Source organism: Prinia subflava, chromosome Z (genome assembly GCF_021018805.1).
Source record: "Prinia subflava isolate CZ2003 ecotype Zambia chromosome Z, Cam_Psub_1.2, whole genome shotgun sequence".
Taxonomy (NCBI): Eukaryota; Metazoa; Chordata; class Aves; order Passeriformes; family Cisticolidae; genus Prinia; species Prinia subflava.
The window spans coordinates 3,528,279-3,553,950 of record NC_086283.1 but is presented as its reverse complement, the minus strand read 5'-3'; the positions used below and the strand labels follow the sequence as shown (position 1 = coordinate 3,553,950).

General features: G+C 37.7%; 2 protein-coding genes across 8 annotated transcripts in view; one reads left to right on the top strand and one right to left on the bottom strand.

Moving 5' to 3' along the window:
• Nucleotides 1-491: 491 nt before the first annotated feature.
• LOC134564038 (tigger transposable element-derived protein 4-like) lies at nt 492-3,873 on the bottom strand. The gene has a single exon (XM_063422621.1). It carries the CDS (start codon nt 3,871-3,873, stop codon nt 2,143-2,145), a length of 1,731 nt encoding a protein of 576 aa, XP_063278691.1. The 3' UTR covers nt 492-2,142.
• Nucleotides 3,874-3,899: 26 nt separating this feature from the next.
• Nucleotides 3,900-25,672, top strand: part of LOC134564039 (arfaptin-1-like) — a 40,055-nt gene continuing 18,282 nt past the window's right edge. The window contains exons 1-6 of one of the 7 annotated variants that reach the window (XM_063422625.1): nt 3,901-4,054; nt 8,282-8,361; nt 11,874-11,975; nt 19,677-19,791; nt 22,308-22,379; nt 23,808-23,917. In XM_063422625.1, the coding sequence (XP_063278695.1) occupies nt 8,284-8,361; nt 11,874-11,975; nt 19,677-19,791; nt 22,308-22,379; nt 23,808-23,917 (477 nt within the window). In that variant the 5' untranslated portion in view covers nt 3,901-4,054; nt 8,282-8,283. Of the gene's footprint in view, nt 4,055-4,286; nt 4,335-8,253; nt 8,362-11,873; nt 12,004-19,676; nt 19,792-22,307; nt 22,404-23,807; nt 23,918-25,672 lie in introns of those variants that run through there. The other 6 variants (XM_063422623.1, XM_063422624.1, XM_063422627.1 and 3 more) reach the window with 6 other exon arrangements.

Sequence of the window (25,672 nt, the reverse complement as noted above, 5' to 3'; positions counted from 1 at the left end):
CACTCAGTAATTCACTTCCTTCCTTTCAAGCTAAGGATGTTATTTCCCATCTCCTGATTTTTTAAGCCTCTTCTTGCAAAAGTTACACTTCTTGTAGAATGAACCTTTGTTTAACCGAGATTTGCTGCTTACATATGTGAGCCTTTCTCATTCAGTTCCAACACTTTCACACTCTGAATTGTCTCAGAAGGAAACAGTTTCTTTATCAGGAACCAGACCAGTGAGGGCCACATGGAGTCAAATCATAACATCTTACACATTTACTATATGGATAAGAAAACTTTTCCCTAAAGTTGCCTTTAGCAGGACAAGCTGTTGCAAAGAAATAGATTTTAGATTGAAAGATTACTATAGGAAAATCATCTACAGATGTCTGTGGGATTTAGATGAACTTCAAATAAGCTTAGTCAGAATAGAAAGTATTTTGCATAAGCTTGTTCTAAAGTATTTAAACAATTTAAACAAAGCAGGATGTCACAGATTGGCACAGATTTAAATTGTTTAATTTAAAAGATTTTGCATCTCTATTTGAAAATAATAAATACCTAGAAGAGATAATTCAGAAGAGTACATTTTTTACAGAATCTATTAATCTCCATGTAGGACTTTATTTATTGGGATTTCAACAGAAATTTTTTATTTAATCAGAATATCCTTTGGATGGAATTCACATAATATATTTCACAACGAGAAACCAGAAGTTTGTGGGGGTTTTTTTGGAAGGGGTTCCAGTAAAATGTTCATACAGCCGAAAGCTTTTTCTTACCAGCCCTAATATTTTCACTGTCTCCCACCAATCTGATATGTTTTCTGAAATGATTTCACAAATGGATAAAGTGTCCTACACCAGAAAAAAAAAGTAAACAAAGCCATAGTCAAACTATTTATTTAAAACTGAAAATTCACATATGCATGAGATTTTTTTTCTCATGGTTTAATTATAAGCAGCATAATTATAAGGTTTTGTATTATGCAGGCTTCCTAAAGAGCATCCATAAAATATTATCTTTTTCCTCTAAATTAGAGAAATTATCTCCAACTTTTGAAAAAAAAATTACATTGATTGCTATGTAAAAGATTTAAAATAAGTTTTGAAAAAAGCCAGAAGGCCATATACACTGTGGATTTTGGCTCTGATAGGATTACATTGTTTGAAATGCATACTCAAAGACATGTAAATGTACTGTGATTTACACAACTTCACACTGCAATCATGCAAACAGCACCCTAGTTAATGGGACTTGTAGTGATAAACCACATTAGTGCATTGAGTCTACAGCAAAGCCTCCAGGTACTGAAAATAAAACAATAAAACCTCAGTGAGGTTTTTACTGCAGATACTGGCTTTTCTTTCTGAATTTACTGTAGAAATACATGGAGCTGCACAGAAAGACCTACATAAAATCTGTGCACCAAAAAGGCTGTAAAGGAGAGAATGACCTTCCTTTTTGACCTCTTCAAAGACCAAGTAAAGGTCTGTCTTTTGACTCTTGGATAAATAAGTATGCCTTTCGAGTGTATCCACACATGAGCAGTTTTAAGAAAACAAAACAACACATTCAAAACTGTGGTAACTTTCTGCTGTTCAGCATCTGATGCAAGAGTAAATGATGGCCAGAATTCTTTATGAAGGGCAAAAAATATTTCTTTTTTAAATGCCTTACTTCTCAGAATTTAAGCATGTATTTTCTGTGTTAGTCAATTTTGTGTTTATGTATCAAAAGCACCGAGGTCATAAATATTTACTACTCCACTGTCAAAACACCAACAACACCGGTAAAATTATTAATGTGTAAAAGTGCTAGTCTCTTCTTGAAGAAAGAATTTCAAGTGGTCAACGGTTTATCCTGAGTGCACCAAACTGGTCAAAGAGTTTCTCTTGCTTCCACTGTACTTACTACAGTTAGCATTTTAAGGGTTCAGCTTACTCCCTCTCGCCACGTCAAGTGTGTGTTATTTGCTCCTTATTTTGTGAAAAACTTCAGTTCATAGCCCTTTTTTCATAGTTTTGTTATGTTCATCTAGGCACCTGAGCAAAACACACCAGAGAACATTTCAGCAATGCTTGTTATTAAACTGCCTACCTTTGATTATATAATTTCTTTTTTTCCAATTACATACTTTCCCACTTTGCTAAAATATTTATTCACATGTTACATGTTGAATAAAATTCTCCAAGTCAGCTAGGGAATCATAAAGAGAATCATCTGTGTCTTGACTCCTGAGAAATTTTCGAAGGGTATCTAAAGCACTCAAAGCCTCATTTTTGGATGGCAAAAGCTGTTCAGCTCCCTGAAGTCGATGACCTTCATCCTTATCTTCATCACCAATAAATGTCTCAGTTTTATCTGATGTACTTTCTTTGGCACACATCCTTTCATTCTTTGTGGGCACTTCATAAGTTACCAAGCCATCATCTAGAGCTGCATATTCTTCCAAAGACAAACCTCCTGGAAACTCTACTCCAGCAGCCCGTGCATGTGCAATCAAATCAAAATCACTTTCAACCTCATTGTGATTATCATTTGTCTCAGTTTCTAATTTGAAAGTTGCTCCATTGAGACTTTTTACAATAGTCTCTGGTGTTACTTCCCTCCAGCACAGGTACAGCATCTCAATTGCATCAAGAAGAGTCAGCATAAACTCTTTATTACTTTCTACACAGTCAACAAATCTCTTGATAAGACAGTGCCTGTATTTAACCTTCAGACTTCTGATAATCCTTTCTTTCATAGCTATATATGAAGAAGAGTCTGGAGGAAAGAACACTAATTTGACAGACTTCAGGTTCTTGACTTCTGTGTGAGCTGGGAGAGAATCAACAAGAATAACCACTTGGCGCTGCTGTCCTTGAAATCTGTTGTCGAGTTTATGTATCCACTGCTCAAAGAGTCCTGAAGTCATGCACGCCCTGTCATTTGCTTCATAATCCACTGGCAGCGATTTCACATCTTTGAAAAAGCGTGGACTTTTGCTTTTTCCTATAATGAGCAGTGGGAGTTTCTCAGAGCCATCCGTATTTGTACCCACCACTACAGTGACACTCTCTTTGCTTTGCTCACCTACAGAACAAGTTTCTCCTTTAAATGCAAACGTGTTATGTGGTAGCATCTGATAGAACAACCCAGTCTCCTGTATGTAAAACACATTTTTTGGCTGATAATCATTTAAAAAATAAAGAAGCACATTTTGGTACCAAGGAGTTGGAGCATCCACTGTAGGAGTAGCAGCTGTTTCTACAGGCTGAGCTCTGAAAACTAAACCATACCTCGACTTGAAACGATCGAGCCAGCCATTGCTGCATTTAAAATCACTGTGTCCAAGCTTCTGGGCAAAATCATTCGCCTTAAGGCGCAACATAGGGCCATTGACCGGCACATTCAAGCACTGTGCAACTCTGTACCACTTCATCAACGCCTCCTCCAGGTCGGCATAAAAAGCAGTCCTCAGTCTTTTCCTTTTGGGATCAAACCGCAAAGTTTCAAAGGCTTCCAAAACTTTTTCCTTATTCTTCATAATCGAAGACAGGGAGTTCCTCTTGATGCCATACTTGGCTGCAATGTCCGCCTTTTTCTTGCCGCTCTCCACAGCGCTTATGATGTCAATTTTCTCCTCGATAGATACGCTTTTTTTCCTCCTCACTGTGTGTTCGGGCAGAGCCTCTGCCATGGCACCGAGCAGCGCCTCCCAGGCGCGCTCGCCCGCAGCCGGGCAGGCTCCGTCTGTGCGGCTCCGGCTGCTTTCCCGGCCGGCGGGATCTCTCTCCCGGGCACGGCACTCGGCGGGGCTGGAGCAGCCTCCCGGGCGGTGCTGGCGGTGGTTGCCATGGCTGCGACCATAGACATGACGGCCTAGAGAGGCCGCCGCCGTCATCCCCTTTCCGGCCCGGCGCTTCCGGCTCCTGCTGCCACCGGGGAAGGAAGAAAATAAAGCTTGAGAGGGGCCGCCGGCGCCGCCCCGCCCGGTCTCCTCCGTCCCCCCTTCCCTCCTTTCGTCCTGCCCTCCCGTCCCCCGCAGCACGACGCCCCTGGGGCCGCAGCGGCGTCGCCGGCAGGTGAGGGCCGGGCCGGGCCGGGCCGGGGCAGCCTCTGGGCCCGGGTTCGGGAAGGGCCGGGCCGCGCCTCCCGCTCCGTCCCGTCCGACGTGTCACCCCGCGGGAGCGGCCGCCCTTCCCCCGGCGGCACCGGCAGTGCCCAGCGCGCCGGGGTCGGGGTCGGCCCGGCTCGTACGCCCCGCTCCGGGCGGCCGGGCAGGGAGGGCAGCGCCCCAGCTCGGGAGCAGGCGGGTTCCACGAGAGAGAAAAGGAAGCTCTGTGTTGGCGGAGGAAGAAAGCGGTAGATGCTGTGTAAATTTTGTGCCCCTGGGAGTTATTCCACACCCTGGCAATTACTGTTTTAAGTGTGCCAATTTGTGTTTTGCGTACTGTTCTTAAAGCATGGAAACTCCGTGGTGTTGTGTGACAAGCAGGTGTTGCATGTGGTATTGTCTCCAAACTAGAAGCAGTTATTCCAGTATTTCTTACAGTACCTCTCTAATAGGTTGTTTTTAACCGAAACCCCCTAATAGCCTTTCATCTTGTATGAAAGTCTTTGGAGGGGATCATTCTGAACTTTCAGCCCAGAGTGTAGTTTCAGTTTCTCACGTGTTTTTTATGCTCGGTGGAAAAGGTAGCACAGAGTTATCACTTTGCAGTCGGTGGCTCTGCTACCTAAGAATTGATTATCTAGAGAAGATAGCAGCAGGGTTCTTTTTGCAGGGCTGGAGAAGGACCTTATTAGATCAATGCAACTCCAAAACTTTTGAATCCTGTGTGTGTGTGTGTGTGTGTACACACACGTTTAAAATGTCAGGAATAAGAAACACAGAAGAGTGTTAGATCGGAAAAACTGGTAGCTGAGGCAGTAGCTCGATCAGCTGCTTTTTTCTGATGTGAAGCTGCTTTTTTCATAATGGGAGCCCATGGTTTAGCTAATCTGGAGACAAGCAGAGTATTAAAGTGTTTAGGGCCGGGTTGTCGTGGCATGGAGTGCAAAAGTCAGCAGCAGCCCTGTTCTCCAGTCTTTCTCTCCATGGTGTCTTCTAACTTCCAAGCATAATTAGATCTTGCAAGTGGAGCAGCCAGGGAATTCAAGAGCATTAAGAGGAATCTATGGTGTGATTGCAGCAGGAAGTGTTTAATATAGTTCTTTACAAGCTTTTAAAAAAAGTGATTCACCCCCATCTTGCCAAGAATTGGTGAAAATGCTCTTAATTAGAAATTGAAATTAGGAAAACATAAAATGGTTATTTTTCCATCTGCACTGGGATTTTCTGCAGTGTGACAAAAATTTACATTCTTTATGCAGTTGAGTAGTAAGACAACAATAAAAGTGTGTAATAAACTTCATTTTAGACAGATGATGTCTTGCTGTTGCCTTATTGGCAATTAATTTAGGAGAAAAGTCAGTGAAGGAACCAGTGCATCTTGCTGCAAAAAGCAGAGTTGATTGTTGAGAATCCCATGGTTTTTATTTCTGAGATCATCAATTATTTACCTAAGTGATGTAAGTATGTGAACAATGTACTTCTTATTCAAAATTAATTTATTGTTGATGACATTTACTTCATATTTTAATGAATAAACATATATGAATTTGCCTATGAAATATGAAAAGCACATAAGCATGCTTTTATGACTATTAATTATAAAATGTCTCTTTATGTCTTCATTCTAGAGGAGGCTTACTATGTTGTTCATAAGTTCTTGCTTTGTTTTCCATTTTACTTTGCCAGTTGAAGAAGTGATATATAAATCCCCAGGACTCAAAAATCATGTGGTTTTATTTTTGGTGAGCAAAACTTAAAATTACTGAGGCTGTAATCCAATATGCATTTAAGGTAGCTTCACCATGGGGGAGAATAATTCTTAGTCTAGTCTGTGTCTTCTATTCTTCTGTGGTGCAGTATTTGTTTGGATTTGCAGGATTGATACAGTGGGGTAAAAGAGAACCCAAAAGGGCAGGAGTTATGTGGACAGTGTTTCATTTCTTGTGAGAGTATGGATCAAGCGTGTTTTTTCCAAGTAGAATCTCTTTGAGTTGTTCTATTGCAGCAGATGGTAGCAAATGTCCTGGTACACCAGTCACCCAATGTGTTCAAAAGTTGTGGCTGCTTTAGTGAAGAAACAAACCAAGCCCGGGATGACACAATGGTGGCATGCTGGTGGGTGATTGTACTGGGGATTAGCGGCCTCTTATAAAGAACAGCTCTTCGTCTGGCACCTGCAGGAACTACAGAGATGCAAAAGTCTGTGTGCATTTCTGTAGTGGAACCTTAAATTATATATATAAAGAGAGATGTCGTGATTACGACAGTTTCACATGAGTGTCTTCACTTCTGAATCTTGGTGAAGGTGTAGAAAGTTTTCATCCTTGCATCCAATGTTTGATGCTTACATCCCCATTTTTTTCCTGTAGAAGCAGTAATCAGGAAATTCTGTAGTTAAATTTGAATGTGCAGTTGAACTTTCTATGAAAGCCACCTTTAATCTACTTTTTTTGCCTTCTCATGCTTTAAAGTTGATCACTGTGATCCTGCAGAGCTTTGTTGACACTGTTAGCACTATTTATAGGAAAAGAACGCTACAAAAAATTGATCGTGGAGGGATTTTGTAACACAAATGGTGGATTTATTTGGATTTTAAAAAATTAATTATTTGCTTTTATGCAGTGTCTTCTCCATGAATTTGTGAGATGGTTCTTGCCCCTAGGTTCTTAAATCAATCAAAAGTTTTTAAACCTATCAGAAATGTTTTTGCCTGTAGCATTTAATAGTTTAGAACAGTGTTACCCATGGTACATAGGCTTGTATGTGATGTACAAATAACTCTGGCAACACTGATGTGGTAGAACTGAAGAACAGATTGTCTTAATGAAGGCTCTACTAGAAGATGAATTTAGCTTTTTGTTTAACAAGTAGAGCAAGAAAATAACACTTATTCTCCTACTCTATAATGTATTTGTTTTAGCTACTCAGAAATAAGCTGTTAAGCACAAAGGTTGTTTTCAGCCACAAGCAGAGTTTGGACAGGACCATGTGGGCAAACAGTGTCTCTGTTGAGAGACAGTCTTCCATGTTCAAAAGAAACTTGAAAAAATAAGAAAGCTATATAAGCATGTTAAACTTATTTCTTAATTATTTCAAAGGGACTTTTATATTGATCCTAGAAAATCCACCTTCAATCAGTGATAGCCCCGAGTGAACGGTTTTTCTGGAGAAAATCTCTTATTTTATGTATTTGGTTTTCTAAAATAAAGTAATAGGTTATCCAGTGAAATCTTATCTAGGTGATCTAGGTGATTCAGTTTCTCAGCCTTTGTGTCCTTACTTTATTTCCCTTGCTATGTGAGCTGCTTAACTTATTCATTATTTGCTTTAATTAGAATGTTTTATAGCTCAGGAATTTGAAATACAGTATAAACACAAATAGTAATCTCTATAATTTTTCTTAATCTGGTATGTGTCTGAACATGTATGAAATGGTGGAAGAGTTATGAACTGAAGTCATGTGTGATTATATGCAATACTGGCAGATTGATTAATTTTTAATGATTGGTTGTCTCCTTCTCTCAAACAGCTGAGTGAATTGTGGTGTCACTTGTAGGTACCAGCTATTTGGAATCAAATTGAGATCAAATTTAGATACTTTTCTTACTTAAGCTAAAATTGTCTATGTAATTAATCTTTCATGATGACTTTATTCACAGAGTTAATTTCTTATGCATCTGCTCAGTGTTAACAACTTTCTTTGCCTCTGTAGGCGAGATCTTTTAGAGGCTAAAATGAAAGGTATTCTGTTTCTAGTAACTGCAACAGACTTAACAGCTTAGTAGGTTTCAGTGGCTTAGCATCAATGTAATCTTGCTGGGAAATCCTGTGTCTTAACAAAATGGTGATCTGTGCAATGGTACCATACAGTTAGTGTATTGTTGCAGGTGGCAGTATATATATATATACCAGCTGAGGAACCTTGTTTGACTTCAGGGTTTTATGTTGCAACCTTAGTTGTCTGTGGGGAAAGGTTGCTTTGGCAGTGGAAGCTTACACTAGACTGTATTCCTAATCGCTCTTAGATTTTTGGAGAGCTAAGGACCTGGTCACCATCAAAACAGGAAGGTTTCACTTAGCTTTAGCAGAACTTGTAAAAGAAACGTTTTCTGAAAGCCTGCTTTGATTTCTGTGAGGTGCAACATCCAGCTCCTTTCACTTCAATTAATGCATGCCAAACCTATTTGGTTTTCAGGTATGTCAGAACACAGCACTGAATCCACAACACTTGATGAGCCTCATCCGTCTGCAGAAGAGGTCCAGTCTGGCTCTGAGGTGATTGGGTGATAGTTATATTAGTGTAAAATCAACCAATCCTAACAAGTTTCAGATTCCCAAAATTCTGCCATACATAGCACAGTGCCATTAGTATGCGGATACGAGTTCATACGCAGCATCTTAAGTGGGTGGGGTTGGTTTTGAGACATAATTAAGAGCTGTCCAATTAATTCATAGCAAAGGATTACTTCAGCCAGTAGCCTGTTGCTGTGCTGCAGTATTTGTTTTGTAAATTGAATAGATTTAGGCATGGTAGAATCTGTGTGAGTATTGCAGGAAGAAAGCGTTGGTATTTAAAAGGCATCAATCTTTATGTAACTTCACAACTGAACAAGGTATTCTCTCTGCTGCTGAAAGAGTGAATCTTTTTTTCCCTGAGAGCAGATACAGGTTGCACCTTCTCTGTGGAGAAGTCTGTGACATATTTGAATTATGAACAAATTCCTAAGGTTCCCAGTATTATTTAGCTAATCAGGTGTGTTTGGGATGATCTTTCAGAAAGATAGTCAACATTTCCTGACTGTTCTAGAGTAAAAGTGAAAAAACATAGCGCTGGCATTACACTATTGGATTTTCAGTGATAGTGAGTGAATTGTTTTTAAACTTTCTGTAAAAACAGAATAATGATTCTATTTAGCATATTTCCAAATCTAATATTTGTAAACACAGATATACAAAAAAAAATACTGATTGTTACTGAAGGATGATTTTGTTTTTACAGAATAAAACATGTATCTTAAATGCAGTATTTTCCTCTACTGGTTATGTCATTCACCAATACAAATTTAGGAACTTGCTTAGATTAACTTTAGGTTCTTTATACATACGATAAATTTTCTTCTGAGAAATCAATTTCTTTGTATGTTTAGTTTAAGTCAGCTGTGGGCTGCACTTGCTAAAGAGACCCTTGATTCAGCAATCCTACTCCCTATTTCAAGAGAAATGCTGCAGTGGTTTGGTGGTTTAGTTTTCACTTAGGTCAGTTACCTGACCATGATTATGTGAAGTTACAGGAACACACATCCAGAGGTAAAGAGACATGGCTGCTGGATTTGGCAGTCAGAGTATTTTGAGCTACTGCACTGCTGAAGTGAGCTGATGCTGTGGACAGTCTTTCATTCTCAGTAGTTTCTTTATTGCATTGCTACCTGCTCTGTTTCATAGGGACAAGTGTTGGAGGTGTGCCTGCTTTGGAGAATTGATGGGAGTGGAAAAGTTACCCATCCTCTTTTTGAGCACATGTCACTTTCTTTGGATCTTCAGTGTTTCCGGAATCTTGTTGGCTGTACAAATACCTTGTTCTGGCTCAGGAAGGAGGTGAAGGGGTGATGAAAGCTGCTAGGGGGAAGAGTTGGGGGAGAAGGACAAGGACGGGTTCTTGACAGCAGTGCAAGCTTAAACTATTGAGAAAAATGGAGGTGGTGGTTTCGTGTTGTGTCTGAGTTAAATTAGCAGTTTATCCCACTTCCCTTTTCATTTGACTCAAGTAGAAATGCCAGAAAAAAATAGATGAATTGCTTCTAGTTCTCCAGAGTAGCTGGTGAGTTTTCATTTTCTAATATATATATTTAATAGAGATGTGTGCATATGAATTAAGCATGTATATCTCTGAATAAAAGCATAGAAATATATCAGTGTCAGTATTTGCAAAATTACTTGAGATTCTTGTTGAAAAGCACCTAAGTCAAGTATTTGTTCTTCTTTTAATTAGAGATGCAGCTTTGTTTGTGATCCCTAGCAAAGCGCCCCTTTGCACTGTGTTCTCTGATAATCTGCAGAAAGAAGAACAAAAATAGGTGTGAACAGAACATGGCCTATGCTAATGCTTCTGTACAGGGCAGGTAGGTGTGACAGGCCAAGCAGTTTGCAAAATACCTCACTTGACCATATCAAGTACAGGTGTCTTAGAGCTTAAGCACATATGAGATTTAGAGCAAGCTTAAGAAACTTGAGCTATGAGACAGATTTCCCAAATCAAAATGTAATGTGGCAGGTAACTAGGACATTTAGTATAATGATGTTATATAGCAACTCTCTGTCAGGAGCAGGGAGTTGGACTTTTGATGATCCTTATGGATCCCTTAGAACTTGAGAAATTGTGTATTCTATGAAATTAAACAAATTACTGTTTTAAAAGTACTCATAAGCGTGGACCTTTTGGTGTTCTTCAGCAGAAGCACATTTATTGGAGCCCACAGTGACTAGTTAGAAAAGTCTTGAGAGGCCTCAAAACTAGTAAAGGAAATTACGCTTATGAATGTCAGTGAAGCGGTGGTATGTGAAAGTGGAAGAAATATTAGCAATGGGGTACATCAGAAGATGTTCCAGTTAAGAATTATGCAAGTGATGCTCAGTAAGTACCAGTAAAATCTTTGTGTTATATTCGTACTTTGTAAAGCTTCATGTGTAGTTGGAGAAGTTGATGGTACTTCAGATCCTGATCTCAGACTGGGCCTCTTCCTGACCCTTTGACCGAAAAGGGCTGGTTCAGTTTGATGATTGAAGAGCTTTAAGGGTAGGAGGGTACCTGTTCTCAAGTACCTGTTGATGGTGCACCTTGTCTTGCCAGTCTAGCACAAGTGTATGGGCTGTTTTGAGGACTTCAGACAACTTTTATGTAAGTGAACAAACATTGTCTCATTTGTGTGTAATTTTTCTACTGTTTATACTTTAGATGACTGATGAAGGTTCTTTGCAGACTTAGGAGTAGCTTTTTGAAAGGGATGAAATTTTCACTTCCCCCTAATTTTGGAGTGTTAAGCTACCATTGTCTTCAGGGGCTTGTAAATGATGTGCAGTTCTGGGAATGTGTCTTCTAGGCTATACCTTAGGTCATACTTGAAAGCAGTGGTTTCACAGCTGCTGCTGTTCATGATGCAGCTGCATTTGAAACTAACTTTGAATCCTGAATTCTGTTGGTACTTTTGAGTTCTTTTGGCGCTTCTGCATTTCACGTCGGGTTTGCTTCTGTTGACTTCATGAGAGTTGTATACCAGCAGTTTAGTCACAAGGTGGCACTATGTTATGGTAAAATAAGAAGCAACTGAAACTATTGTAAAGTTTGGAATCATTGCTTTTCTTCTAGCACATGACTAAACATACGGCTCTTCTCTAGTATTTATTGTTTCTGAATAAATAATACAATTTTTTTAGCCAAGCTTATAATTTGAGATTCAGAAACTACTCTAAGGCTCAAGTGTGCATGTAAAACATTCGTCTGAGCCCACACCTCACTTGTGTCTTACTCCCCCAATGCCAGTGGGTTAAATTTTAGTTTTTCCTGTCTCTTAGATCTGGAAACTTTAAATTATTACTGACTGAGCTGTGCTAGAGTATTATTGTGATTCAATGATGTGATTAAATGAACATATACAGACTGAGTAGATCAGAATTATTTCCAGTTGGAGTTTGAAATAAAATTGACTGTTACGAAACTCATACATCAAATATTTTCATATGGATTACTCATTGGATATGTAAGACAAACACTAACCTGTTTCTTTTTACAGGAAAGTGCAATGGCTCAAGAATCTCCAAAAAATTCAGCGGCAGAAATTCCTGTGACTAGCAATGGACAGCTGGAAGATTCTCATGAACACAGCTTTAACAGGGTCAGAATTTTCTTTGCTGTCTGCCATGGTACTGTTGTCAGAAATGCTGAAGTTACAATTTGATGCGTACAGACTTCACTTGACGTGGTTTTCTGGAGGTTTACTGAGAAAGCTTCTCGGAAGCTTGTAGATGATTGTCGGAGTTGGCGATACGCACGTTTGCGCGGGCCCGTGTCCGGCAGGGGCCGCTGGCGCACAGCGCGTGGCGTTGGGGGGCGGGCTCCTTTCATCTGGATTTTCGTTTGGAAATATGGAGGGCAGTTAATTGTCCACGTTTATTTGATATCTGCTGAAGCCTAGGTTTTAAGGAAAGCTCTTAATTTTTAACAGTTCAAAACTGGCTTGCAGTGCAGAATCATTCTTAAAAGAAATACTCAGCAGAACTTCAACATTTTATTCTGTTTTACTAAAATACTGATTAGAGAGGGGAACCTTCATAAGATTTGTTGTTGAACTAAGATCTATCGGTGACATAATGTAAAAATTAGGAGAGTGTTTAATGAAATAGATTTAAAATTAAATTTCTGTAAAGATGTATGTTTAGGGAGACAAGCTTGGGACATACATCTTGAAGTGGTAAGAAATTTGGGTTCACCTCAAAGTAGGGAAACAGACTTAGTAATTTGAAGCTTGATGATCTTGCTGCTGCTGCTGTGACTTGACTGCTAAGTTACCTTTTCCTTACATGCTGATTGCTTCTGCAGTGCAGTGCATGCAGCACTTAGGTGCAGTAAATGGAACTTCACTCTTTGTGACTGCAGTAGGGCCCTTGCTCAGGCAAAATGTAAAGCTGGAATTTTGAGGTGGTTTTTGGCTATGGCCATGTTTGAAAGTTGGAATATATTTTTTCCTGCATGCTAATCATTTTGTTGGCTTGGAGTCAACTGTATTTTGAAACTTCTACTTTGACAAAAATGGGTCAAATCTTTGGCCACACTGCAGAAAAACCCATACTCTACAAGCATATTTGAACTTGCTGTAATTATTTTCGCAGTGCTTATTCTGAGATCAATGAAGTGCGCTTCAATTATTTTTTTGAACTGTCTTGTACAAGTTCACACCTGCATGTGTGACCTGAAGTCAAAATATGTGATAATCAAAGCTTCTTATAAACAAAACAAAGAAAATAAACTTCTTGGAATTAACATCTAGGTCTGTTTACTAATCTGTTAGTCTCAAATTCTAATATTTAGCTTCTATTCATCTTGCTTCATGTTTGATGCCATGCTTTCTCTTTTTTTGCTTGCCAGGTAATTTTTTGCTTTAACCTAGAGCAATATGCATTGCACCGCAAAATTTTTGGGGTCTTTCTTCCTACCACTTACGGAAATGACAAGCCATGTACTGGTTTTTATGAAGTCACTTAAGAAAGGGGCAAGAAACCATGACCACTCTAATTTGTACTGTTACCACAGTGCTCAATAAGAGTTTCTGACCATAGTAGAGTTTACAGCACTCCAATATGCTGATTTTGATTGCACCTTCTTGAGAAGCTGAGGAACAAGGTTATTTTAATTTTCTTCTTCCTTATTTTTATGATCAAGGAAATATTCATCTAGATACTGTACAATTCAGATGTAAAGAATAAAATATTACTTGTCTGTATTTTTTGGTTTTCTGCAGTTATTTTGCACCAAGACTTGAGCAGCTTTGATTGTATGTTTTTAAGTAAAGAGGTATTTGTACAACCTTTACTTTATAATTCTTTAATTACAAAACTGCACTTTCATCTAGAGTTGTGTTCTGTTCAGCACTTCCATCAGACCTCATCTGTAAGCTGCTCAGGCATGAAAATGCACATCTGTGTTTCACCAAATGCAGTATTAGTATGCATTCAAGCATGAGAAGTATTTCATTTTGCGAGGCAGTGCAGAGCAAATGTGTTTACCTGGTAATGACAAGTAGGATTGCTCCTTCTTTAAAGAAAGATGCCAGTGGTTTTGCAGAACATCAGACAGCATAGATTGTCCTTATGTCATTTCAGAAGGAAGCATGTTAGTTCAATTTTTGTGGGAATGTGACATAGCACTAATTGATGCATCTTCTTGGTATAATGCATATTTAAAATCTAACTGTAAAATCTCAGTCAGAAATATGCTGCTACATTCTAATTCTCTAATAAGACATACCCGTGGAATTCAGACAAGTTTTGTCCTGCCCATGTGATGGATGGAAACTCTTTTACTAAAAAAAGCTGTAGCTTCAGTCATCATTGGATAAAATATCCAGCGTCCTTTCAGTACAAAAAAGCTTGACGTGGTGCTTTTTAATTCCCCAAGCTCTGTTGGATCTCACTTGAGCTTTAAGAACTTCTTGTGTGGAACTATGCACTAATGTTTGGGTATTTGTTAGACAGAAGACTTCAGCATTTCCTAATCAAAAGTTTTTCTTACTACTTTGTATAGGAAAGCCCAATGTACAAGAAGGTCTAACTGGTTTATATTATTCACTTATCCCTGACTTCCAGAGTCCAGTTTTCTTCCCATGCAGTTGTAATTATGTGATTAACATAATGGTGTTTTAATGTGACTGTGGGTAGTGGGAGCTGAGGATGGTAGGAAGGAGTGAAGGAAGTATATTATTGCTGTTATTCCTATATGCAAGAACATGACTTATAGTGTGAGCTGCATATGGATAAATGATTTTTTTCAAAAAAGAGTTTGATCTGCCAGTAAAGATATTCACGCAGCTGTAAGTGATTTGTTATGTTGAAAGTATTGCACAAAATCTATATGGTATTAGTACCAGTTTGTGCTTGAATTTATTTCATTTTTGATACTACCTCTTCTCATGGTTCTTACTGTACTTTTATGAGAACAAAACCATAGTTAAGCATGCATATAAAACCAGTAATAAACTTCAGGATGAGAAAAGATAATGAACTTTTTTGTGAGTCTTCAATTTGTCTTACTAGAATTACAAAATAAGTTCTGGGATCTGATGAATCTGAGTGCATGTGTTCACTGTCTTGTTCTGTAATTTTATTGCTAGACTGCACAAACAGATAAGGTAAATTCTTTTTTGTTTCTTGCCTTCTGAAAAAAGTGCCAGCCTTGACTCTCACATTCTACCTGCAAGGACTGAGTTCATGTCTTAGGTTTTGCTATGTTGACTGACATAGATTTTTACTTTGAGTAATTATAGTTTAATTAATGTAGAACTGATTTGAAATATATTTCTAGAACTCTGTCAGTTCTGCAAAACTGGTTTGAGGAGATAAAAAAGTCATATGTTCTTCATACATTGAAAAACAGTCTGAAAAACCAAAAATATGCATGTTAATTATGGGAGTGGGAGGGAAACTAAAACTGGATTTTAGTATGACATTAGTAAATCAAAAGGGATGTAATAGAAGGGGTCTTCTGATTGAAGAACAGTGTATTGGAGAATAGAAGAAATATGTTAGTCTGTTATTTGCCCCTTCAGGTATTTGCCCCTTCAAGTTTAAAGCCTTCAGGTCTTCTCCCATTTATTTGTTGAATTATTCTGATGTGAGGATCTAGTGGCTTAATTCATGGAGAATAGGAACTGAGTGATGTAATGGGGCAAAGAGAAGACAAAAATGCTGAATATGTACAAGGAGCTGTACTTGCACATGATTTTGCTAAGAAGCTAAAGTTCAGAGCCCATGTATCTTACTGGATAGATGTTATGTCTGTCTATCTATATAACCTTGTATTCCATAGGACTTGTAATCACATTTTAAACTGTGAACTTTACAATCAGATATGTTGTAAATTTTCTCCTGAAGTCAACTTGAGTAGTATTATTTAAAATGTCATCCACCATTAAAAACAAACAAGCGTATGATTGGTCTGATATTAGTTGCTGCATTGTTGAACTAGCCATTGATGTGAGGTTTTAGGAATACCTTAATTCAAGGTATTAAAGGCAAGTAAAACCCTATTTGTCAAACCTCTTATTGGTACTAAGCAGAAGTTAATGCTTAGTGATGCATTACTAATGAAGTAGTATAATTGAGAAATTAATAGAGTGTTGTTTCCTTAGTTGCTCCTTAGTTAAGGAAGTGTCTATAAATTAAGTCTTATCTGCTGTTGGGGAAACAATACAGTTCTGGTCTTCCCCTTCTTCATTTTAGATTATTATGGATAGCGTGATTGGGAAGTACCATTTTGGAAATAGTCTTGCAATTCAGCCAACATTCCTTCATGAACATGCATTCTGAACGACTGCTTTGCTGTGTCTACTGCCTCAACAGGATTGCTATGTCAAAAATCTGTACTGGTTCATCAGATGATCTGTATAATAGAGTTGTGTAAATAAGGCTAACCTGACTAAAATATGTTTCGTTTAATATAGTGCTTTGAAGTTATTAAAATGGGATTTTAACAAATGGTTAAAGTGGCTTAAATATTCTATGACATATAGGTTTGAACTGTCTTGACTAGACCTAATTAAGCTAGTGCACTACTCTGTTCAGCTGTATTTCATGCTTTTGCTTCTTGCTAAATGTCTGAGAATGGCATAGGTAATGCAACCTTTTAACTAGGCAATTTTCTGAACTGTGTTTTTCTTATGCCTCTAGTTCTTGGGGTCAGTGATCTTACAAAATTAAAATACTTTTGCTAGGTGATAATTGCATAAACATGGTTTCAGTCTCATGCAAGTGAAAATTATTAATGAAGCATTTTTCTATTTGTTTTTTGATGATGGTGATCCCTTAATAGATTTGTGGGCTTGCCATATATCAATAAATTTTGATCCATTCCAAAGACTTGAGTTTACCTTTTACAAAGAAGGGGGGATGTCTTAAACTTAGCTAGAAGAGCAATACAGTATCAAAATATAATCATCATATTGTAGTAGGAGAATCTGTCCTCACTTCCTGTTGTAAGAGGCAAACTTACATTTAGTGGGAACAAAAATAGAAGCTATTTATGTTGCCTTACCACTCAAACATTAAGTACTTCCCCTTGAATGTGACATTTTGTGTAGCATTTCTAAATTATCCCTCTTTGTAAGTTATTGAAGGGATAAACTGTTTTGTCAGTATGATTACAGATTTTTTGCTAGGTTTTCGTTTGTCTACACTTGTGTAAAGAAAAAAAAGCAAGCACAATCAGTTGCAAGAATGACATTAAAACTTATAGTTTACATGCAGCAATGTGTCTCCCCTGAACAGTAACTTACATGTTTGTAAACAAAAAAAAAGTATTATTTTGATAATCACTGACCTTTTGTCAGTTTTGGTCATGTATAACTCAGCAAATGGTAATGTTTTTGTTCATGTGCAGGAATATCATTCTTCATAAAGGTTATTTGAACTGGTTTATAGGTGTTTAAAAAAGGGGTTTGAATTGAACTTTGCCTTTTTTGACAGTGAGAAGTAGATCCCTTTGAACAAATATGTGTATACATATACCTATGTATATATATTCATGTAAAATACTCTGGTGTATATATATGCACAATTGCAGATCTTTAAAATTTTCGTATTCCAAATATCAAGTTTTTGTTTAAGAGATGGATACATTGTAGTATTTTGAGTTATTTAATTCTGTAGTTTGTTCAGGTTGTATTTAACTTAGAATTACATTGAGCGTATGGAAGTGGTGCTGTTGCTTAGGCTTGGATACAAACTTTTGTCTTTACAAGGGAGATGTTCTGCATTTTAACCTTAAATACAGATGATTGCTTAGATTCCTATTGCTAACGTGCTGAAGCAGGTTAGCTGTCTACATTTGTTTGGCTACATATTTAGATATTTCTGAAAACTACACAACACGCCAGAGTGCCTTGAGGAAAAAAATAGTTCATGCCATGTCCTTTTTGTGAAATCTGCGTCTTCTCTGTAGTCTGGTTATCCTTTTTCAGGTCTCTCTGCTTTTTCAGCTTCTAGTGACTTGCTACATTTTAAGTTAAAAGGACCCTATTAGCTAAACTAAATTGAAGCAAAGGCTTTCCAGCCTTTGAATTCCAGCAACTGCAAATACTTAAATGGAGGGACCAATTTTAAGTCAGTTGTGAAGACTGAAAACAGTATGTAACCAAAGTTCTGATATGCTTAATTTGGGAGATCAGGTTCTGCATGTGACTATTATTTGTTTTTCATGCTGTTTCTTTTTCTTTTTTTTTTTTTTTATAATGCTTCAGGTCCACAAATATGGCATTATCTATTATATAGTTTGTTCATGTAGGAATTGGTTACTCTTTGCAGTAACATGCTGAGTTTTTGTTGTTGGTGAGATTTCTGGAATTCACATGGAAAAATTAATTTGCTGCAATTCATGTTTGTAGTTCTTCCTTTTTTCTTCTTCCTGGGGGTTTGTCGTAAACTGAAAACATCTAACTAAATCTGGGGGGATGTGATGCAAAACTACTTCTTGACAGTCTGAGCCTCTAGGTAGTATTAGTATCATTCTTATGCTCTGCCTTGCTTCTGATTTGTGGAATGAGCAACAACAGTTATAGGTCAAACATGGATTAGATTTTAAAGACTGTGTTTTCTTTGTAATTAGAAGCATTGCATGGATTATAAACAGTGTCTACATGTGTCTGGACATTGACTTCTTAAAGCTATGTATAGCTTTTCTCTAGTGGTCCTCTATACTTTTTCCTCTTTTTAACCTCCGTATGGAAGCAGAGGGGGTGCAAAATACCTGACACCAGACACTGACAGTTTTCTGATTTCTTGATGCTTTTATTTTTGTAACTGTATTTTACCTTTTTGTTTTCACTTTCATAGTGCTTTTTCACCCACTTTTTACTTCTACGAATTAGTGGTTTAAAATTGCTTTAAAACTTGAACTTTTTAAAAGTGCTATGGCTAATTCCATAATACCAGAGGTTTAAACTTCAATTAGATAGCTGGCAATATAGTCCAGGAAATCTGTGGGGAGCTTTGTGTAGAGGTAGGTAAGACAGCAAAAATGGGCAGTAGGATGGTAGGTGCACTGTGGTGTGCGGAGGCTTTCTGAGGCCTGTGCAAGGTTTCAGTGAAGACTTTGGTTACTTGAGAGCTGGTTGAAATAGTTGATCTAGCCCTCAAAAGTTAAACAAGGTGATCTCAGGCAATTTTCAATGGAGGAGTTTCAAAAGCAAACAAAAGTAAGTGGCAACTTTGTGCTCTGAGCACTTATGATGCACAACAAGTGCTCAGAAGAAAGCTGTTTAAGTGATGCCTTTCTGGATGTCTCTCCCATGTCTAATATTAAAAACAGTTCATGTGCTATTTGTAAGAAACAAGAATGCTATGAATTTTAATGCTATTCCTTGCTTAGTGATTTTTTTAAAATCTTAGCATTATGATAGTTGCTTCCATATTTTTGGTTTGTAAAGTGTTCTCTGCTTGATAGCCTTATATCATTCTGCACCCCTGTCAGTTTTTAACCGGAAGCTTTATTAAACTGACTTGGTTGCTTGGACCAGCTTCAGATCACATAGTATAAGGCTTCTGGCCACAATTTTGGTGACTGCTTCTCTAAGACATGGCATTCTACTTGGTCATCAATATAACAAAAAAATCTCGAATAAATAGTCAGGCTATACATACAGTGTTTCTCATTTATTTATGTTTCAATTGTGCATACCAATAGAAAATTGTGACACCAGCAAGGACTCTGCAGGGTAAAGGCAGAATTGCTTGTCTGAAAGCTGCTGAAACTACATTATAATACTTTAGAATCACTGAAATTGCTTTTTTTTCCTTTAACTTTCCATTTTTATTCATATATTTTCCAGGACTTGAAGTGTTCATTACCAGTTGGACTTGGTCTTTCTGAAACCAAAATAACATCTCATGGCTTTGATGGTGCCAAAGAGGGAGTTGTTGAGGCAGGACAATTTCCAAGTAAAGGTAAGAGGGTTTTTTGTATTTCTCAGTTTATAATCTTCAGGCATATTCTTACATGGTCAGAAATACAGTGTTCTGTAGCTACTTTGAGCAGTTTGTATGAGTGTACACATTTGAGATTTGCATTAATGACAACCTGTTTATGTTCTCTTGTAGCTAAGTAGTTAAAATAAAGAATATATGCTACACTTGTAATATCTGTCAAGATACTGGAGAGAACTACTTAGTGTTAAGTTGTTCTGCACGTACAGGAAGGGAAGGTCTTGGGCACCTTGAACTGGTGTCAGGCTGAAGAATTTTCCTATTACATTCTGTTGAAGTTTTCTTCAGATTTTGCAAGTTATTGTTCTGATTTGAAACATAACTGGCCAGTTATTTATTTGTTACACACACTTCACTTACTGAGAATAGATTAAAAAGTGGGATTCTTCTTCTCATGCTAATGCCTTAGGGAATTTAAGTGGTATTAAACAATGAGAAATGCAAAGTGATAGACAAGCCAGTAAGGTCACTATTTCCTTTCTAAAAGTAATAGAATATCGTGATCTTGTATGGGCAAATGATATTTAATGAATTATACACCTTTGACTGTTTCTGTATTTGAAGGATTTGAAATTATCTCAGATGTGCAGCTGTGAAAATTAATCTCTTTGTAGTCATAAATTTAATTTACATTTTGCTTCATTTCCTGTTTGGTAAAATTCTTTGCTTATGAAAACAGTTGATTTACATATTGTACTTTACATATATTACAAAGTGAATGCTGTGTTTCTTTATACCTTTGAAAATAGCAACATATTTAACTGATATCTAATACACAGCTAAAAACTAGGGCAGATGGCAAACTGCTCACCATTCCTGCCTTTTTGTATCCCCTTACCAGGATAACTGTTGCAGCTGTTAAGTGTATTAGCCTGTAAGGGAAAAGTGTCTGAAGATGTTTCAAGCTACACTAGTGTGTTTGAAATGCAAATGTTCTGTGGAAATTTCTGTACACAAATTATGAGCTTTGGACAATTTGGGTATCACAGATTTTCTTTAAGGATATTCTCTTTTGATTTTTTCTGATGCTCTAACAAAATCAGAGAGAGGGAAGTGGTAAAAGCTAGAGCTTCCTATGAAATCATGGACAAAAGTTGAATGATTGCCCTGTTTCTAGAAATTATGTCCTCTGATTGAGTGTCCTTATTAAGGCTTCATTTTTGAATGCAAAGTAGACAGTACTGGAGGGGAAGGGCTTTTAAGATTTGGGGGATGTTGAATGATGAAGCATGCATAAGGCTGTGTTAATACCCTGTCAAATGATAAGGATTTTTTTAACTGCTTGTCTTGGCTCGCTTGCTGAAATGATTCAGGCAGGATCTTGCAGTCAAACGTCTATGCCTGGATGAATTCAGTTGCAGCTCTTATGCAATGTATATCTACAGAGGAGCACAGCAAGTGAGCTGTCTTTGTCTCATCTTTTCTGTGCTGCTGGATCCAAAGCTTTGGATTTATTTACCCCATGTCAGTAGTGTTCTGTGGAATGTTTTAAAGCTGGTTGTTGATCCAATTACTTTGAGTGATGTTTTTGGTGTTACTGGTAACTAAATTTTGTTGAAACTGTGAAGTTTAGGTTTGATTTTCTTTCCCCTCAGCACACTGTTATATATATACAGCCCTGAAGTATATTGGAATTTCTCAGCAAAAGCACTTAAAGCTCCCCCCCAGTATGGTGGTCATTCATCATTACAGACAAAAAGCTAACCTACTTTTTTTAAATCCTGAAAATTCCGTAAGGACACCACTTCAGATCTGTCTGTTATGAAAGAGTGGCGAAGCTCTGGAAAGCATAATGAGCATAATCCTAAAACAGCTTAGAGAACACACACAGTGCGGGTCATTTAAAGTTGGTTGCTTTTTGTTTTAGTTTGGGTTTTGTTTGGGGGTTTTTTTGCTTGTTTTTTTAAGAGGAAAAGCAAAGCTGTAAAATCTTTCTTTTGGGAATGAGTTTACACACTTTCACAGCTAGTGACTTGTATGATCTTCAGGATAACTTATTGCTGCATGTTTACACAGATTTAAGAGAATATAAAGTGTATCTGAAACAGGCAGGGATTTCAGGGCTTACTTCACTCCTTAATGCTTTAAGTACCATTCAGTGACAGTGAAGAGTGAATTCTACCTAGACCTGAAAAAGAGCATTTCAGCTGTGTATTGTTATATAACAGTCTTCCATGGAGTTTTGTCTTTATGGTCTGGATTTCACTGATGAATCTTTCAGTGGTATATTGATTATTGTTACAGAAAAAAAAATTGTCATCATGACCTAGAGAAAAAGATTAAATCAAGAAAACTTGGAGTTGTTCATGTGGAGACATGCACCTCTTGGAAAGCATTTCCACCAGAAATTTCAACAACTTTTCTGTGAATACTTTTATAGTTGCTGAAGCAAACATTTCTTTGTGTTGAAAACATGAGTGCACATTCAGTTCTAAGGGAAAATGATGGATTTTCATGGTTAAATGTCCCCTTTTCAGGTTCCTCAGCATCACCCAAATCATCTGTTATATCTCCTAGCAGTGCAGCAGCTAGCAGACTGGCTGGACAAGGTTGTGATTTAATTATTCCCACAGGTACCAAAGCACTGAATGGATAATGCCCTTGTCTCTGCTGACACTCTACTAACCCTTCCATGTTTCTAATTATTTGATTTCCTATTAGCTGGAAATAAAATCTCTGTGGGATTTTGGTGCCTCTCACTTCTGACTTCAACAGTTTACAAATTAATCTCTGCTTTCCTCTCTCTAGGCTGCTTTTACTTTAAAATTAAAATTATAACTAGTATTAATAATAACAAACATTAGATAAAATAAGAATGACCAAAATCTTTTGTTTAGGTTAACGCTGAAACTTTAAGCATTTTTTGCCCAAATGGTCACATATTCCAGTAGTATGGGAGCAGCCATTAGGAATTCATAACACCCAAACTCAGCTCTGCCACTTGACTCATTTTGTGCCTATGGGCAAATTACTTAACATCTTAGTCTGCTTCTTCCTGCATAAAAGGAGAAAACTTAACTCAGTTACCTCATAAGGAGGTTGAGAGGGTTAATTACTTAATGTATGCACAGCATGTTGAAGAACACAGTAGAACTTGATGCCAAAGGAGTATCTTGAGGCATCTGTATAGACTATTTTCCAAACTCTTGCTTTGGAATAAATAACTTGGTGAGAGTAAGGTGACTGTAAGTAGCAGTAGGGATCAGTCAGGAGTAGTTAAAATGAATATGGACATGAATAAATAAAAATGTTGCTTAAAAAGTGATGATACTTAGCAGTTTTTAGTATTTAGGACACTAGGAATTTTGCAAAATGGAAACATGGAATCCACGTGATATCCCATACTAGCTTGAAAATGCTGAGTAATGGCATTTTGAGTGTCGTGACTGGCCCTATGAATTTGTTGCTTTAAATCTCTTCTTTGCTGGATTTATACTCATGGTTTGTAGAATTATTTGTTCCTAATACAATGAGCTAATAAAACTGAAATAAATAAATTAAATATTGGCTGAACACATCTTCTGGAAAGAATGACTTTCATTGGAAAAGATTAAAAAAGCCTCTGTACTTCATGACGACAGTATGCCAGTAATTGTTGTTTAATGGTCTTCAGGCTGTGAACAGTCTTTTAGATTGACTAAATGCAGAAGAGTGCAACTGTTGGAGTTTTTAAACATAGATTAAGTAATAAACATGTCTCAGAAGCTGTTTTAACCTTTCAGTATGCTTAATTCAGCCTATTACTTCATGAAATAGTGAGATACATATATATTATATCAGTTTTAAAGTAGGTCTTTCTTTCTGGAACTGATTTTAAAAATCTGCTTATTCATATGAAGTTCTTACTGTCACCTTGCTCTGCTTTTGGATGTGCAATTGCACAAGTCTTCTATACCTGCTACTAATGCTTTAAAACAAACTAACAAACAGAAAGCCCAGACCTAAGGCCTTGAAGATTTGCTTTGTATCTGACACAGGGGGCAGAGCTCAGCAGAAGAGTGGATCTGTTGTGTTAGCAGATGAAGTAAAGAATCCAGCAATGGAGAAACTGGAATTGGTGAGAAAGTGGAGCCTAAACACTTACAAGGTATGCAGCCATACGTGTGTGTATGTATGTATTCTTTAAGTGAGTTTGCTACTTTGTATGAAAGTAAGCCGTTGTTGCAGTGAGCATAAGCAAGAATGTATAGGAAAGGCTCAGTTTTCTTCCAAGTGTAACATCCTTTGTTAAATCCCTGGTGTAACGTGGAAAATCTTTAATAGGTATTAGTGATTTAGCAAGGTAAAGAGTGTTGCGTTTCTAATGTTCCCTTCATCTTTCCAAATGTAGAGATTTCAGTACTAAAGCTTGGAATTAAATCTTTTTGATCTTTCTGAGTTGACTGCCGATACAATAAGATTTTAGTTGATGTGAAAAAATCAGGGGCATCTTTAAGTTCTAAACTTGTTAATTGCTAGGGGCATCTTTAAGTTCTAAACTTGTTAATTGCTATTCTGATGATTTTGTTTCATCTTGGCTGCTTATTTTTTCTTAGTATTGTAATAGTTGCTTCAATTGGTGTGTGTTTTATATGCTTTTATGTCATGATCAGTTGAGATTTGATGAAATTAAAATAATAACATAAAAATAATGAAAAGGTGCTTAAAACACAGCAGTTTGCTAGAAGTGACTCTCTTTAAAAAACTACAAGGTAAGGAACAATTGTTAGGAAATGCATTTTTGTTAAAAGTTTTAAACAAAGACCAATGTTGAAAAATTGCTTCTTGTTTTGCCTACAGTTTAAATGATAGGGTTGTGGACAGGTGCATCAGTGAAGTCCACATCAAACCATGAAGAAATTACAATTTGTGGAAAGGAAAGTCTGAATCCCACCATTGTTCCTTAAGTCCAGATAAGAATGTCTTCCTGAGTGAGGATGAGAAGCAGGGATAGAGACACTCTACCCCTAGTAGATGTATATGCTATCTTTCTGTTAGAATCAAAAGTTTCTTTTTTATGTCTAATTAAATTGCTTTTAGATTTCCTACTTTTCTTGTCATCTAAATATTGTAGTGACTGCAAAAGTTGCAGTCCAGTGCTATCCTGGGGTGCCTTAGGAAGAACATTGCCAGCAGGTTGAGGAGATGATCCTGCTCCTCTACTCAGCCGTGGTGAGGCACATCTGGAGTGCTGTGTCCAGTCCTGGGCTCCTCAGGACAAGAGAGACATGGAGCTCCTGGAGTAGGTCCAGTGGAGGGCAACAAAGATGGTGAAGGGGCTGGAGCAGCTTTTGTATGAGGAAGGGTTGAGGGAGCCTTTTCAGCCTTGAGAAGAGACGACAGAGAGGGGACCTCATGAATGCCTATGAAGTATCTGAGGGGAGGGTGTCAAGAGGATGGATCCAGTTTCTTGCCAGTGGTGCCAAGGAATAGGACAAGAGGCAGTGGGCAGAACCTAAAGCAGAACCTAAAGTTCCATATGAACATCAGGAAGAACTGCTTTACTGTGCAGGTGACTGTGCACTGTAACAGGTTGCCCAGAAAGGTTGTGGAGCCTCCCTCACTGGAGACACTCAAGAACCCTCTGGTCACAATCCTGTGCAATGTGCTCTAGGATGGACCTGCTTGAACAGAGATGTTGAACCAGATGTTGAGCCACTGTGGTCCTTTCGAGCTTGACCCATTCTGTGATTCTGTCTGTCAGCTACTCTGGAGTGTGCTGTGGTCCAGTCAGAATACATGCTATTCAGCTGAAGCTGTTCTTCAAAATTCTCCTGTTTCTTTAAAACATTGATTCTTAGGATCAAATCTCCTATGCTGCAACTCAGTAGGACAAGAACGTGGCCTTTTTCTGTTACTTTTG